Source organism: Sarcophilus harrisii, chromosome 2 (genome assembly GCF_902635505.1).
Source record: "Sarcophilus harrisii chromosome 2, mSarHar1.11, whole genome shotgun sequence".
NCBI lineage: Eukaryota > Metazoa > Chordata > Mammalia > Dasyuromorphia > Dasyuridae > Sarcophilus > Sarcophilus harrisii.
Window position 1 is genome coordinate 203425668 of NC_045427.1, and position 16432 is coordinate 203442099.

The 16432-nt window shown below is 33.2% G+C and overlaps 1 protein-coding gene across 4 annotated transcripts in view; it reads right to left on the reverse strand.

The window, feature by feature from the left end:
* HEATR5B (HEAT repeat containing 5B) overlaps positions 1-16432 on the reverse strand; it is a 133908-nt gene that overhangs the window by 73976 nt on the left and 43500 nt on the right. For all 4 annotated transcript variants that reach the window (XM_031951270.1, XM_031951271.1, XM_031951272.1 and 1 more), the window contains 6 exons: positions 10965-11074; positions 9797-9960; positions 8955-9130; positions 6480-6585; positions 4156-4346; positions 1283-1442 (listed from right to left, as the gene is read on the reverse strand). In XM_031951270.1, the coding sequence (XP_031807130.1) occupies positions 1283-1442; positions 4156-4346; positions 6480-6585; positions 8955-9130; positions 9797-9960; positions 10965-11074 (907 nt within the window). The remainder of the gene's footprint in view (positions 1-1282; positions 1443-4155; positions 4347-6479; positions 6586-8954; positions 9131-9796; positions 9961-10964; positions 11075-16432) is intronic.

The following is a 16432-nucleotide window of genomic DNA, read 5'->3' on the forward strand; positions in this document are numbered from 1 at the left end:
GCAAGCATCATATGTAATGGGAATAAGTTAGAAGTATTCCCAATAAGATTAGGAATGAAACAAAGATGCCCATTATCACCACTATTATTCAATATTGTACTAGAAATGTTAGCTTTATCAATAAGAGAAGAAAAAGAAATGGAAGATAATAGAGTAGGCAGTGAGGAAACAAAATAATCAAACTGCATACTCTTTGATCCAGCAGTGTCACTACTGCGTCTGTATCCAAAAGAGATCATAAAAGAGGGGAAAGGACTCATATGTGTAAAAATGTTTGTAGCAGCTCTTTTGTGGCAGTAAGGTATTGGAAATGGAGAGGAGGATGTCCATCAATCAGGGACTGACTGATTAATGCTATTTGAATGTAATGGAATATTACTGTTGTGAAAGAAATGATGAACAGGTTTATTTCAGAAAAGTCTGGAAAAACTTACAAGAACTGATGCTGAGTGAAGTAAGCAAAAACAGGAGAACACTGTACAACACAGTAAGAGCAAGATTAAATGATGATGACAGACTTAACTCTTCTCAGCAATGTAGTGATCCAAAACAATTTCTATATACTTAGGATGGAAAATGTCATATGTAGCCAGAAGAACTATGAAAACTGAATGCAGATCGAAACATGCTATTTTCACCTTTTTTTGGTTTGATTTTTCTTTCTCATGTTTGTTCCCTTTTGTTCTGATTTGCCTTCCATAATGTGACAAATATGGAAATATATTTAAAGTGATTGTGTATGTATAACCAATATCAGATTGCTTGCTATCTTGGGGAAAGAAAAGATAAGAGAGGAAGAAAAAAAAATTTAGCACTCAAAAACTTAAAAGATGAAATATTGAAAACTATCTTACATGTAACTGGAAAAGTAAAATATTGTTGAGAAAAAAATAAAATTATAAGGAACCTCAGAGATTGACTATACAAAATATATTACTTTTCAGATGAGGAATTAGGCTAAAGGAGATAAAAAGACTTACAAAATCACACAACCAGTTAATAGCAAAGAAAGGAAGTAACAGAACACAAAAGGAATCCAAATATTCATTTAACACAAAGAATCAAATAATCCAAATATTCTGAGTCACTGAATGCACTCTATATTTTCCCAAATTAAATATAGTTTTATCTCTTTCTCCTTTTTACCTCTCATATCAGTTCACTGTCCATAAGTCATATCTGACAAATATATGTACAACAATGGAGGAAATCTGCATTGAAGAGTTTGTAATTTGGCAGCAAAAAGTTTCTTTTTGAAAGTAATTTTAAAATCACACTGTACCTGGACTTCAGGTGAAGTTCCATCTTGAGCTAGTGCCAGTAGAATACTAACACTGGTCTTGAGGTGTTGTCCTGATCCTATCCCCCCAACATATCGATGTAGACAGCCAAGAGCCAATGAATGGCCAGTTCTGGAAACAACATCTCGAGCAGATTTTAATCTGAAAAAAAAAAAAAAAAAAATAGAGAATTGCTGAAAGGTATATTAAAAAAAAAAAAATGACCAAAAAAAAAAAAAAAGATGCAATAGCAATCAGTAATAATTAAAGGAGAATCCATGTACTCCATAAATTTCCACAGAATGTATTTTTACATTTATTTGCATTATGCTACTTATCCTAATATGTGTAAATGTTTGCAAAAGTTCCAAGTGGTGCTGAGAGATATAGATTATAACACCATAATAATAAGAGATTTTTATATCTTTATATCAAATCTGGATAATTTTACAAACAATGTAAGCAAAAAGAACATTGAAAATTGAATAAATTTATGAATAAAATATAAGACTTATGACATCTTCTGAATGAGACTATTAAAATATATATATATGTATATATATATATATATATATGTATATATATATATATATATATACCTCTCATCATAACTATACATATATACTATATTCTATGCAGTAGATCTTTAAACTGAAGTATAATTACATTCCATTTCCTTTCTCTGTGCATTTGCATAAGCTGTCCATATGCTTGAAATTTACTTCTCATTCGTTTCTTAAGAGTCCTTATTTTACTTTAAAACTCAGTTTAAGGCACAAACAACCCAGTGAAGCTTTTCTTCATACCCTCTATTATCAGGTAGTTTGGGAGATAGTTATTTTTTTTTTACTACATTCATTTGTATATACAATATATTCTCCTCTTCCCCAACCTCAATATCTATTCTATGAAGGTAAGGATTGATTATTTTGTTTTCTTTGTATACCTAGTCCATAGCAAAATGTCTTGGATAGTAGCTTTTGTTGTTTTTCAGTTGTGTCCAACTCTTCATCAACTGGTTTTCTGGCAAAAATACTGGAGTAGTTTGCCATTTCCTACTCCAACTCATTTTACAGATAAGGCAACAGAGTCAAAAAGGGTTTAAGTGTCTTGACTAAGGTCCCATAACTAGTGAGTGTCTGAGACCAAATTTGAATTCAGGAAGAGGAGTCAAGCACTATCTACTATGCCACCTAATTGCCCAGAGAACTGTATACATCACTTCCATCTTTATGAGAAAGGGTCAAATTACCAATAAGTAAAGTGACATCAGGGATATGTTCAGTTAAGTAAATTTCATAATAGTAGTTAGGTAGCCTTTCAGTCTTATGTCCCACACTTTTTTCCATAGTTATATCTACAACACATAAAAGAGTTTACATTTATAATAGTGTCAATGAGTCATAAAGAAATGATTAAAATAGTTGCTTATATATAGACAGGGAAATATATGAGTCTAAAAATATTTCAATTTTAATAGGTTAATTTGAAACTCTAGAATTTATAAAATTAAAACTCCAGATGTTCAGAAAATATGCTTAACTAGATTAACTCAAATAACACCAAATAGCTGAGTAGTTATTCTAGTTTTTTTTTTTCTGACATCATTACATTCTTGTTAAGAGTAAAATGCTACTATACTTTACTATTATCCTTGTCATACTTCTGAAAGTAAAAGACAACAATGAAATTATCACCACAACTAGATCTTATTCGCTCTTTAACATATTTATGTATGTGTGTATACATGTAGTATACATATGAATGTATGTATATATAATACTTCAGTGTTTACAAAAAGCTTTTTTCACAACAACGCTGGGAAGTAAGTAGTATAATTATTATTACTCAAATTTTATAAATGAGGAAACAGACTCAAGTCAAATGGCTTGTCTAGGGTCACACAGATAATAAGTGGAAATTAGTCTCAACTTCTGAGTCAGTGCTTTCCTCAAAATGCCACACTGACTCTTATGACATTATGCTGTATCCAATAATAACTGATCCTTCTATGCAGTTCTTAAAAGTAAAGTTTGAAAAACATTTCACATATCTCTCTCTGTTCTCACAATAATTCTGTGAAATCATTATTATATGTATGATTCCCAGTTTAGAGATAGGAAAACTGAGATTTCTAAGTATAGTGCTCTTTTCACTATTAACACACTTTCTCCTTTCTCTTCTATAAAAGACTAAGGATTTACAATAACTGAGAAGTACATTGCAGTCAATAATCCTAATTCAAATAACCTAACTATTGCTTATCCTTGTATGTTCTTATTAAATCTTTTAAATAAGTTCTGGCTTGATTGGCATCTGGGAAATCTCTACTGAAAACATCTAACTCACTTAAGTATCCTTGCTTAACTACTTGCTGGATATGCTCCTCTGACAATGTGTTCTACTTCCAAAATCAAGGAGAGTAAATTAGATAATTTAGGGCAATGTCCACAGGTTAAGATGAGTAAATTGTAAATAAAGTCTTCACAATGTATCCTTATTATTTTAAATTAATTCCTAGATTATATATATCCACAACTGATTATTAGTCAAATACAAATTTTTTGTGTGTATATTTGCTATTTTAAAATATCCATCTCTCAATTCTATGGAATTATTGCAAATAAAATTTAAGTGTTAACTAATTTCACCTTATACACTGCCTCTTTTCAATCTTTTTTATCCAACATATGATATTAAATTTAATCAGGAATTTTTCTGCTCACCCAAAGTATAATATCACTCTATCTCTGAAGTTTAATCAATTAATTGTGTAAAGACAAAAATATTGCCACTTGTTTTCAGGTTAGAGAGAAACTTTGATTCTACTTATTATATTTGTCTGAGAAACTTACTTCTTGGCAAAAAAACTTACTTGTCAAAGCTATATTGAGCCATTCTAGCAATGAAAGTTGCTTCTCCGACCACTTGAGCCATTCTTCCAAGGGCTTCTCCAGCTGCACATCTCAAAATGGGATTTGGATTATCGAGAGCTCCCATAACCAATGTCAGAGCAGATTTCCGAACTTCCTCAGGTCCTAAAGTACTTTTGTTTTCAGCCAAGCCCTAGATGAATTAAAAAAAAAAAAAAACCCAAATATAATTTGAAATATAAAAAACCAACAACATTGCAATATTCACATGTATATAGATTACTTCATTAGGTGGATTTTCTTTAAACACATTATTTTAACCACATCCTCCTAAGTATCATTTTATTTTTTTTTATTTTTTTATTTTTTAATTATAGCTTTTTATTGACAGAGCCCATGCCTGGATAATTTTTACATTATCCCTTGCACTCACTTCTATTCCAACTTTTCCCTTCCCTCCTTCCACCCTCTCCCCTAGATGGCAGGCAGTCTCATACATGTTAAACATGTTAAAGTATATCTAAGCATCATTTTCAACACACATATAGTAACATCCTATGTGAATTCTCAAACAACCAAACTTAGATAAACCTGAAATTTAGAATTATTGCCCAAAAGATCCAATTCCAATGTATTTCCTTTGTTGATTTTTTTCTATTAATCCTGTTTAGAGCTTCTTTATATATAGTTATTTGCTTGTTGTCTCCCCCATTAGACTGTGAGCTCCTTGTGGAGAGGAACTGTCTTTCTTCACATTTCTGATACTTATCATGGTGTCTTGCACATAGATGGTACTTAATCAATGCCTACTGACTAGCTAATTTGTATAAAAGCAAATATGGCAAACAAAGCAAAGCACAATTAACTCCTTGAAAAAGCTATTTAATTCTATTTGTGCTATTAATTATGCAGAAAACAATCTAAACAAAAAATTTTACATTAAAATGTGGGGGGAAATGACAAGAATAAGGGAAAACAATGTCATTTAAGTATGTATAGTACATATTTAAATAAAGAACAGGAGATGAACCATCACCTTACTATAATAGACTTGTAAACAATTTAACTTTTCTTAACTCTCTTGCAATTAGTTATTTTGTTCCTCAAGAACTAAGACTCTGGCTTCTCATTATGTAATATATAAATTCAGCGTCTAAGTAACAACACTTACTGCAACACAGATACTAACAGCCAGAAAAATACTAATTGCTACAAGTTACAACAGTATTATAATTAATTTATCTTCTAAAATTTTTCATTATTTACTGGATCCTCTAACAAGTTTTTAGCTTTGTATTATGACATATATATTCTAGTGATTCTATAAAATACAGAACTTGCTCATTATTTTTTTTAACTGTTTTTGCCAAAACAAAATTTGCCATTTTGTTTAAAGGTGGCAGATGAAACCACAAATCAAATTTAAGATATTACCATTTAGTGTATAAAACCTCATTAAAATTAAACATTCTCCTTTAAAAGTAACAAATTCTATATGTAAATTTGCCAGATTAAAATAAGAGAAAATTTAAAAATCACAATTAGGAACATCAAGAATAACTTTTTCTAAGTATTTAAGTTGTCATAACAACAAAAACAGACAAAACAATTATTAAGGTATAATTGGAAGGCAGGATGACAGAATGGAGTGAGTGCTGGGTGTGGAGTTAGGAAGACTTGAGTTCAAAACATACCACAAGTCACCTACTAGTGTGGGATTTTTCAATTATGTACAACTCTTCATGACTCCATTTGGGGTTTTCTTGGAAAAGACTGAAGTGGATTGCCATTTATTTTCTAGTTCATTTTACAAATGAAGAAACTGAGGCAAACAAGGTTAAGTGACTTGCCAGAGTCACATAGCTAGAGTTTAAGGCCATATTTCAACCAGAAGAAGAAGAGTCTTCCTGACTCCAGGCCTGGTACAGTACCCACTTCACCTCCTAGTTGCCATAAAAACCCTGGAGACCAGTCAAAGATCTTTGAGTGTCACTTTCCTCTGATGTATGTGCCTAAATGATCTTAAAACTTAAATGTATGTTCCTATAAGCCTAATTAGGCAAACTATATTCCAATTTCTTTTTTGCTTATTCAGTAGCACAAATACTTTTAGATATTCTATTTTCTTACAATTAAAAATAAATTAAAATATCCATCATACAGTATAAAATATAGAATACTCAAGTGTATCAATTTGCTTAAATGTAGTTTAATTAGGTGCGTGATTCATTTTCTACATACCACAATTAAATTATTTAAAATTAAGACTTTATTACTTAGATTAATAATTACATATTAGTACTTATACTTCTGGTGACAATATTACCTTTAATGCACTAAGAACAGCAGTGAAAATATTAAGCTGTACAGCCTGTTGACGAACACCTTTAGCCTGTTTGACACACTCAGCAAAATGATCCAGCATTTGTAATCTGTAATATCAGAATGAAGATCTTTAAAAATTCCTATTATACAAAAACAATGTTAATGTAATAAGTTTAAGTATGGACTAATTTTAAGCAAACACATTCCAGAGTCCCTTTTTTCATTTCTATTTTATTGTTTAAAATGGTCTTGCCTAATATCCATGTTCCTACTAATTAAAGTAATTCAACAGTCAAAATATTAACCTTCAATTGCTAATGAGTGTATGAAAGAACAATTACCTTAAAAATACCCATAATATGTTCTGAAGATATTTCACCTCAGATACCAAAAAAAAAAATATATATATATATATATATTACTCCATCATGGTATATCCTCACTTCCTTTCCATAAATTTTGATTTACTTTTGGCTCAGGCAAAATGCCTGAACTCTGGGGAAGGAAGATGAAGACTGGAAGGAAAGCAAAAGTTTGTATATCCCTCAAGCTGAAAAAATAAGGATAAATTTAAGAACAAGGAAAATTTTTTTAGATTATTCTGTCTAAAGAGCAATGAGAAGAGAGGCAGCTAGGTGGCACAATGGATAAAGCACCAGCCCTGAATTCAAATCTGTCCTCAGACCCGTCACTAACCCCAACTACCTAAGGAGAAAAAAAAAAAAAAGCAATGGCATAGTTTCAAGTACTATTACAAAGGAAGCCAGTTCATATATATTTTACTACCTACCAACTCATACACTAACTCTGGAGAAAAACAATCCTAAAAAATCAGGCATATTCCTAGATTTAGTGTGATCTATAGGATATTTATCCCTTACCTAGTCAATAATTCCCAGAGATCAAGATGGTTCAAGGACAGCCTTAGAGATTCTGGGCAGGCCTTGGGTTTCAGATCAAATAAGTCTTTATACTGGTAATAAAAGTACCAAGCAAGTCTCCAGAGAATCCCTCACTCAGGATCACTTTGAGTAGTAAACTTCTATAGTTTACTCAAATCTAAACACATAGGTTTCTGTAAATGACATGTAGGGCATTATTCAATCCAGTTTTCTGCTTCTATATGGGATTATTATAAAGTCTCAGGATTTGTTATCATTTAAAAAAAAAAAGCATACATGTGCAATACAATTTTTAATAGATTTAGGAGGCTTATCCCAACTTTTTGTCAGTAACTAGCTGTATGACTTTGAACATGCTATATAAATCTTTTGCACCTGAAATTTCTTCTCCTATAAAATAAATTACTCTAAAAAGAAGGACTGATATTCTAAGTAAAGGATTTTGATCACCAAACATGGAATAGTTTTTGTCTATTTTTAATCATGCTAGATCAGAGATTCCTAACCTTTTTTGTGTATGGATCATTTTGGCAGTTTGTTGAAGCTCATGGACCCCATCTCAGAATGACTTTAAATGCATAAAATAAAATATATATTATTAAAATTAAATTTAAATTTAAAAACCAATAATATTAAAACATAGTTATTAAAATATTTTATGACTTTGTGGAGAAGTAAACTCAAAGTTTCATATTTTGACTATATTCTTCCTTAAATTAATAGCTATGAAGATCAGCTAACCAATCAATAATTATGTTCTACATCTTATAAATAAAGATGATCCTACTAATCCATTTCTGATGGAATTTTAGTTTTGAATAGCGGTGACAAATTTACATGCATTGATCTATGTACACTTCATTCTCATTGTGACCACTGACATGCAAAATAATTGATGAAGTTTATCATATAGTATTATAAATAAGAAATGTCTAATATATAATTTTACTCTCTCTTCATTATTATGACATCCTAACCAAATAAGTCATAACCCTAAATAAGTAAATAATTTAAGTGATTAATGTGAATTACTCATACAGGAGTTTAAAAATTCTAACAATCCAATCTGATTAAAATAGTGCTAAAAATTAGTTACTACCACTTATGATATCCAATTTAAAACTACAAATGCTGTGAAGTATAGTGTATAACAGAAAATATAATGGAAAAACATATCAAAAACTGCACTGAACTTAATATCAATTAAAATTTCCCTAGGAATGCTTCTTCACTCATTAACTTTTTTCAGTGCAGAACATAATTTAGCAAACTTTTTCAGGTTAATCAATTCAAATAATAGATTACTCTCAAAGTGGTAGCCAAAAACCTCCTAATAGATTTTCTTTCTTTCTTTTTAAATTAAATTCAATTTTATTTTATTTTCAATTTAATATATTTTCTATAGAACTACTGTAATCTAATCTTTTTCCATAAGAAGTTTTTAAAATAGTTTCAAATAATGTGAAATTTGTATTTTAATTTGCTAAAACCAAGTCTTTACAATAATCTCAATTTAAGACTAGTAATTATTTGCAATAATTACAAAAACTGATTTTACTGTCATTTATACTAACCGGTGTTTGTAAGAAACATGAGGAAATACGACACCAAAGAGAGCAACAGAAGCATCAATGACTGAGACTCCAAGCGGAAGAGGACCAGGAACAGCTTCACCAGCAGGTATTCGTAAATAAATGGAGGATGGGTCATGCTCTAAAGCACCACTTCCAGATGCACTATTTGGTTGGAGCTGCAAAACAGCCACATAAAAACTTTGCAAAACTCATTTTATACTTTTAAAAATCTTACTGAAAAAGATAGGGAGTTAGTAAAAGATAAAACAAAAAATAAGAGTTAGACTTTTTAAAAAATTATGGTTTACTTTTGTGTCATGATTTTACAAATTGCTTTTTAAAAATCCCAACTCAATATACCATCAAAATGCTGTCTAAAGCAATTGGAAAGAGATTTTTTTTTAGCACCTTTTAAACTACTACACAAAAGGTACATTAGAAGACTAAAAATTGAAAATTAATCCATGTACACAAATCTTAATCTTTGATATATCTCTCAAAAACAAGGCTCCCCAAAAATCCTCATTCCTACATATTCTTCCCAAACCTATCCTGTCACAGAGCTGGGAATGATTTTGGTGCAATTGCCAACACCTAAATTTAAAATAAATTGAATAACTGTAACAACTTCTTCAAATTCTAGGGCTAGAGATTCTTATCTGTACTACAACAGCTCAATCATCAATTACCAGGATGTTATCTTTAGTGTCAAGGCTGCCTAAGTCTTGATTAATATTGTCTGTTTTCTTTTTAAACAATAATGTAAAATCATATAAGACCACTGTTGAATACCTTATCTCTTTTTTTAAAAGGATAACTAATTTTTTTTTATGATTTACTACCTGATCTTCAATTGATTTATGATCAGTTTCTTGAAGCCAGGAACCAAGAAGAACACTGTCATCATAATGGCAGAGGGATCTAAGAAGGGAAGTAGTTGTATTGGCAGAATTATCTGTCAAAGTAAATTCTGCCACCAGCTCCCTAAGAAGTGCATTAAAAGATCCTAAAAAACAGAAATATAAATTAGAAAGCAAAAAATATTTTTAATACTGTGTAAAAATAAACTAAGAAATATTCTGACAATAAAGTGATCCTACAGTAATGTTACTTTGGACAACTGACATGAAATAAGCAAATTCTTCTTCCCTTTACATGTCTAAAAGCAATTATTATTAAATTTTTTAAAAAGAATTATTAAAAAAGAAAAAAAAGGGGACATTGTGAGAAATGGATGGACATTTACTTGGTTCCCACAGTTATGAAAATTAAATAGGAGAAATAAAACTTAAATCAGAAATTTGAAAGCCACAAAGACATCAAAGAATCACCAAGGATGGAGGTCAGTTATCTTCCCCCCCACCCCCTGCAAAATGTAAGAACAAGAATGTAAACTCCTTCCGGGCAGGGACTGGCTTTAATATTCAAGGGTGATGGCCTGAGATTTGAAAAAAATCTTTTATTCTTTGCCTCTAGCCCTCCAATGTTAATTTCCCCTCTTCCAAAATGTAAATTTCTTGGGGGCAGGGACTAACTATGTAATGAGGGGGGAGATTCAGGTTTAAGATGTGTGTCTACTAACCTAGGCACGCATTTTTGCAAGAATGTAAAATCTTTCCTGCATTCAGAGAAAAAAAAAATTTTACTGAAATGAGAAACTGCCACTTTTAAATTATCTACAATAATGGCACTTCTCTCTAGTTGACTATGTTATATAATTTGATTAGAACTTTTAAATAACCAAAAAGCAAAGTATCAAAAAATAATTCTAACCAAATTGAAATGGCATTTTTAATTTACAAGGCATTAAACAAGAGCATGCAAAGATTCTTGTCTCCAAAGACACACAAGCATTTTATATATTTTATATAGTCTTTTATTTCTAACAAGTATAATATTTCTACCCATAAATCCTGAAATAAGCTCATTATAAATGTCTGAAGTGTAGAATGACATACAGAAAAGTGAGAATTCTTATTAGACTATTACAATATTTTAAATTCTAATTACCTTCATAAGTTTTGGGGGGTAACAATGCCAAAATATCGTAAAGTCTTAAACGAACCATTGCAGCACTGGCCTTCAAATGAGCTCCATGGGCTTTAATTACAGAAGGAATGCTAAAATGACAAAGGGGGAATTACAATTTAATTCAGCAAAAATATTTTATGAACAAATTCTTGAAATATACAAATTATTAAAAATCAATAGGTAACTATACATTCTTTTTCCTGCATTACTCATATTCTCAAAGTTTTGAGAGGAATGTTTGGCAATTAGACACCTTAAAATGGCAAGAAAAATTCCTGAAACATTGGGGATAATTCTAGGAATTTACCCCATTCTGAAAGAAAAAAAGAAAGAAAAACAAAGTAAGTAAATAGCAACTATTTGCTAATTCTTCCTTGACTCCTCTCTTGTCCAGAGTCCCCTTCTGCTCCTTTGGGAAAGAACCTGAGAAAATATTGAGGGAGCCTCTCCACTCCAGTCTCCAGAGAGGTCCCAAGTGTATCTCAGTTGGGGGATTGCTAATAAGATCAATATAGCCCAAGTCCCTCTGTTTGCTAATTCTTCTCATCTCAGAACTGTAGGGAAATTCAAATTCTGCCTCACCTGTAGAAATGGGAGAAGCAGCAAAACCGTGGGGACCCCACACAATTTTGTCCAAACAACTCTCTAATCCAGTTTTGATGGAGTGGGGGTAATGCCCAATGGTCATCATTCCCTGAGTCCTGGTACCTGAAACTACCAGTACAGGGAGATCCTAGCAACAATCATCCCAGCTTTCAGCAGCATTTTCTAAGAACTGCCTGGAAAGAATCTGGGTACCCCTGCCATCACCCAGTATGGCAGTGTGAGATGAGAAAGCCAGTCAACCTCTGCATTTTTTGTTTCAATAGTGGATATGTATTAGTTATGTAATTTATGGCAAATTATTTTATCTCTGCCCAGTTTTCTGATTTGTAAAGAGAAATAATTGTTGTTGTAAAGACCACATGATTGCACTTAGCACAAAGCATGTAATATGACTATTAACTGCTTTATTGGATATAATTGCTTCATATTTGAGAATTTTATGGGTATTTTTTTTAGATGTGACCAACTGATAAATGATTTCTATGTGTGTATAAAGTAATTTGGAAATTTATTTGAGATATAATAGTAAAAGCAATTTTAAAGGAGCTCTAATTAAAGCCCACAAAAGAGATATGTAAATTGTAATCTATTTAAACTGATAGTATTAAAAGAAGAGTTTGGGAACTTTAGGAAAACAGAAAAGCAGTTTGCTACTACTTTAAAAGCTCTAGTTATCTAGAGTCAAACTTCTGACAGTCCTGTCAGTAAAAACTGGCACCTTTTCCTGGCTCACAAAAGAGAAATGATTTGCGTGAATTGGAAAATAATAACCAAATAGCAATTCAGTTTGTTTAGAATATTTATTCAGAATCTAGGGAATCTCATTAACTAAAGCTCTCGTTTTAAAAATCTGTTCTATTTCAATTTTAAGAATTGTCTTGTTTTCTCTCTAAAATAAAAGGGAAACTTATTTAAGGTAATAGGAACTATAGCTAAGACTATTTGACTATTATTTAGGAAAATTCTGTAATTTAGGAAAACTAAGTTATTTGGATTTATAGTTTACTAAGAATTTATAAGCCTTTACAATGATTGATCCTTTGCACCAGGATAAGTTTAAACATATAAAACATGTTAAATAAACATCTCCTATGTGTGTAAATGCTGGAAAACTTTTAGAATAATATGTATCTAGCCCTAAGCTGTGATTAGTAGAATTTGCTATTAGAGATAAAATTTCTTGGGACTGTAACTGATAATCTTTGAGTTTTGAATTTGATTGTCTGATAATTAAGTCAATAACCCACCATTTCTGAGAAATGCCTTCTTAGATATCTTATCTGGGCAAGAGTTGGGTGGACAACTTTGCCCTGTACTTAAGGTAGGAGCCTTCTGATTCAGTTTGCCAGTTCTGTTTCTTTGTTTCCCATCTGATTCTTCCTGAGTTTGGCTATGAGATGGAATTATTACTGCACAATCAGTTGTCAAACAATCTAAGGACATTTTATCCTGTTAAGTATGTGCTCTCAGGCTGAAACCTGAAGGACTTCTTTTGATGCTATTTATTATCATATACTTGCTTTTTCCTCTTATAGCAAATTTCTATAATTAGAGCAAATGGTCAGGAGAAGCCATGAGCCCAATACAAATATCCCAGGGGACACAATGGTTTTCCACCTTAGATTTTAAAGATGCTTTCTGAGCATATCATTGTATAAAGATTCATAATTTCTTTTTGCCTTTGAAGGGGCATATTCAGGGGAATACATTGCCCACCAATTAACATGGTCAGTCATGTTCATAACATGGAGGTAGCTCAGGGTTTTCATGATAGCCCCCACATATTTGGACAGGCACCGGCTATCTAGTATGTAGATGATATCTTGATCTGCAGCCCAACCCTAGAAGCTTCTCTGGATGCAGCCATACAAACCCCTAACTTCCAGTCTTCCTCCCCCACCCAGGGCTATGAAGCTCCTTTGTCTAAAGCCCAATATTGTGGATCAGTTTGTTAATCACTTCCTGAGCCATTGTGTACTTTCCTGGGCATGGCTGGCTTTTATACCTAACTTTAATTATTGCTAAGCCCCCATAATTCTATTCAAGGCCATGACACAATTCCCCTCAAATGGGGACTCTGCTCAGGCCAAAATTTTAAAATCCTGAAAGCTAAACTAATCTCTTACCCCTACCTAAAACCTTTTACATTGTACATTGATGGAAGGCGGGGCCAGGTTCTAAGGGTCTCAAATCAACTAGGATCTCTGGAACCCTATTCCAGATCCCTTGTTTCTCAAAGAAACTGAATATTTTTGAAGTGACCCTCCTGCCTTAGAGCAGTGGCTGCCACAGCCCTTCTAACTGAAAAAGCCTCCAAGCTCATCCTAGACCAATCACTGGAGACTCAAATAGGGTTCAGAGCATTTTGTAAGCCAAAGATCACCAGTGGCTTGCTAGCAGAGGCTTACTAGAATTCAGGCTCTCCTTTTAAGACACCCCTTACCTGACTCTCCAGATATGTCACATTCTTAACCTTCTCATTCTGCTCCCTGACAACACTTAGTCAGGTGACATCATTCATAATTGTGAGGAAGCTTTAGATTCTGTCTACTCTATTATACCTGACTTGAGGGATATTCCTCTCAATACAACCCAGATGGTGAATGGTTTATAGATAGGCCCATTTTTCTTGAAAATGGAGAAAGGAAGGCAGATTATTCTGTAGTGACCCTCAATAAGGCCCTTAGAGAAAAAACCACTCCCCCCTGGGACTTCTGCACCAAAAGTTGAATTTCTTGTCTTTACTAGGGCTTTAGAACCGGCAAAAGGAATAAAAGTAAACATCTATACAGTCTCCAATTATGTTTTTCATATTTTGCACACTTGTGGAGCTATATGGAAAGAAAGGGGGTACACCCTTTTCTCCTCTGGGTTGTTTCAAACATCCTTAAGTCAGCTTCTAATCCCAGAGGCAAGTCAATGGAAACTTCTCTTTGGCCCATACCAGGCTACCCACTTGGAAAAAAAAAATCCTCTCCAATCCTTTGTGAAACTTATTTTCACTGTTCACAAGGTAGGAGAAACAATTAAACAGATCTGTCAGGTCTGTCAGATTATGCCCAACTAAATTCTGAAAGGGCTGTTAAATCCCCCTTCTCCTGAAGCTTATCTGGAGGAAAGGTACATATTTGGGGAGGACTAGCAGACAGATTTTACATACATACCCCTTTTTAGGGGGCTTCAAACTGCTTTTGATTTTTGTTGACACCTTTATTAGCTGGGGAAAAGTCTTCCCTTGTAAGACTGAAAAGGCTCAGGGGTTTTTGTTAAAGGACATAAAGTCCATTTAAGATTACTTATCATCTCCACCCTGCCTGGTGGCCCCAATCTTCTGGGAAGGTAAAGAACATATCCTCAAGCCAGTTCTTACTAAATTGTGCCTGAAACCTCCAGAGAATTGGGTGAAGAATCACCCATTATTCCAATTTCAAACTCGAAGGTTTCCCCAGCTGGACTCATATTTCTAGAATTAAAAGTGCTACTCCTATTACATCTTCTCCCTCAGATATTCCTGAATATTCCTGTGAACCCATAGAAGAGCTGAAACTACTCTTCTGCAGAACTCCTAGAAACACACTGGATAGAGAAGGGTGAAATTGTCTGTCTTTCTCTCCCTCACACTAACTTTCTTTCTTTCTTGTTATTTTCCATTTTTTCCAAGTGTACCTTTAACAATACTCCAAGGATGAGAGCTTTGCGTTTAGTATTTTCTCTCCAGCTTTCCTGGTGTCACCCTGTGGGCCCCCGCCAGTAGGGAGATAACTCCTTAGTCTTTAGTCAGGCTAGGGAACTCCATGGGTAGAGGGGGCATTCAGGATTGTTGGGTGTGCCATCAGCATCCTCAAGGCAGCCCACATATGTAACCTGATGCATTATTTGCAAAGACCCCATTCCCAAATGTTACCATCCCACCCTGGATGTCACCCATTTGTACTAGCTACCCCCCAGAGGAATAACTTTAACCTGACTATCCCCTGTCTTCTTGCCAGAAAGGATCTCTTACTCATCTAATAACTGTAGGATATCCTTTCTAAAAATTATTCTGGCAAACTCATTCATAATGTTTCTACACCACCTTCCTTGAAGCTTCTTCATAACCGCCTAAGAACTAACATTCCTATTGGTAGATTTGAACTTACTATGAAGTTATGAACTTCCAACTATTTGTTCACACTGAATACCATAGGCAAACTGATTCTGATAGGCAAACTGATTGTGTTCCTCCCCCTCCTCAGTCTGAGCCCCACTAGGCAGAACCAGCTCTACACCCCTAGTCAGCAAAAGCAACTCAAGATGAGATCTCTGTCCCTTTGTCCCAAATGAATTTGGGGTGCAGATTGCTTCAGATGGGAAATTATGTAAAACAGTCTCTGTGGAGACAGCAATAATTTTAAGGTCCCCTGAACTTAGGGAGTTTCTGTTCTAACAATCTGTCAGTGATTCTAAATCTTCTGGCTTTGGAGTCTATGATCTTGAGGCCCTCTGATCTAAAAATGCTGTTGTTCTGTCAATGATTATAAAAGTCCTCTGATCTAGGAATATAATATTTCTTTCCTGAGACTTTAGGGAAGATATATCTGTCAATGGTTTCAAGTCTTCTGGCCTTAGAAACATTACTGTCTATTGATCAGTGATAACCAAATCTTAAGACCACTCCTTGATTCTACCCTTAGGCCATAAAATGAGCATATCTTTAACATGAAGAACTAGATAAATATGTCTCTGCCCTTCAGTTCCTTGCTAAATTCTTTTGGAATTTAGAATGTTTCAATTGGCATTACAATTACAATAAACTTTGCCCCCTGACTTGAAGATGAGTTCAAGCCTGCAAACTCTTTTTT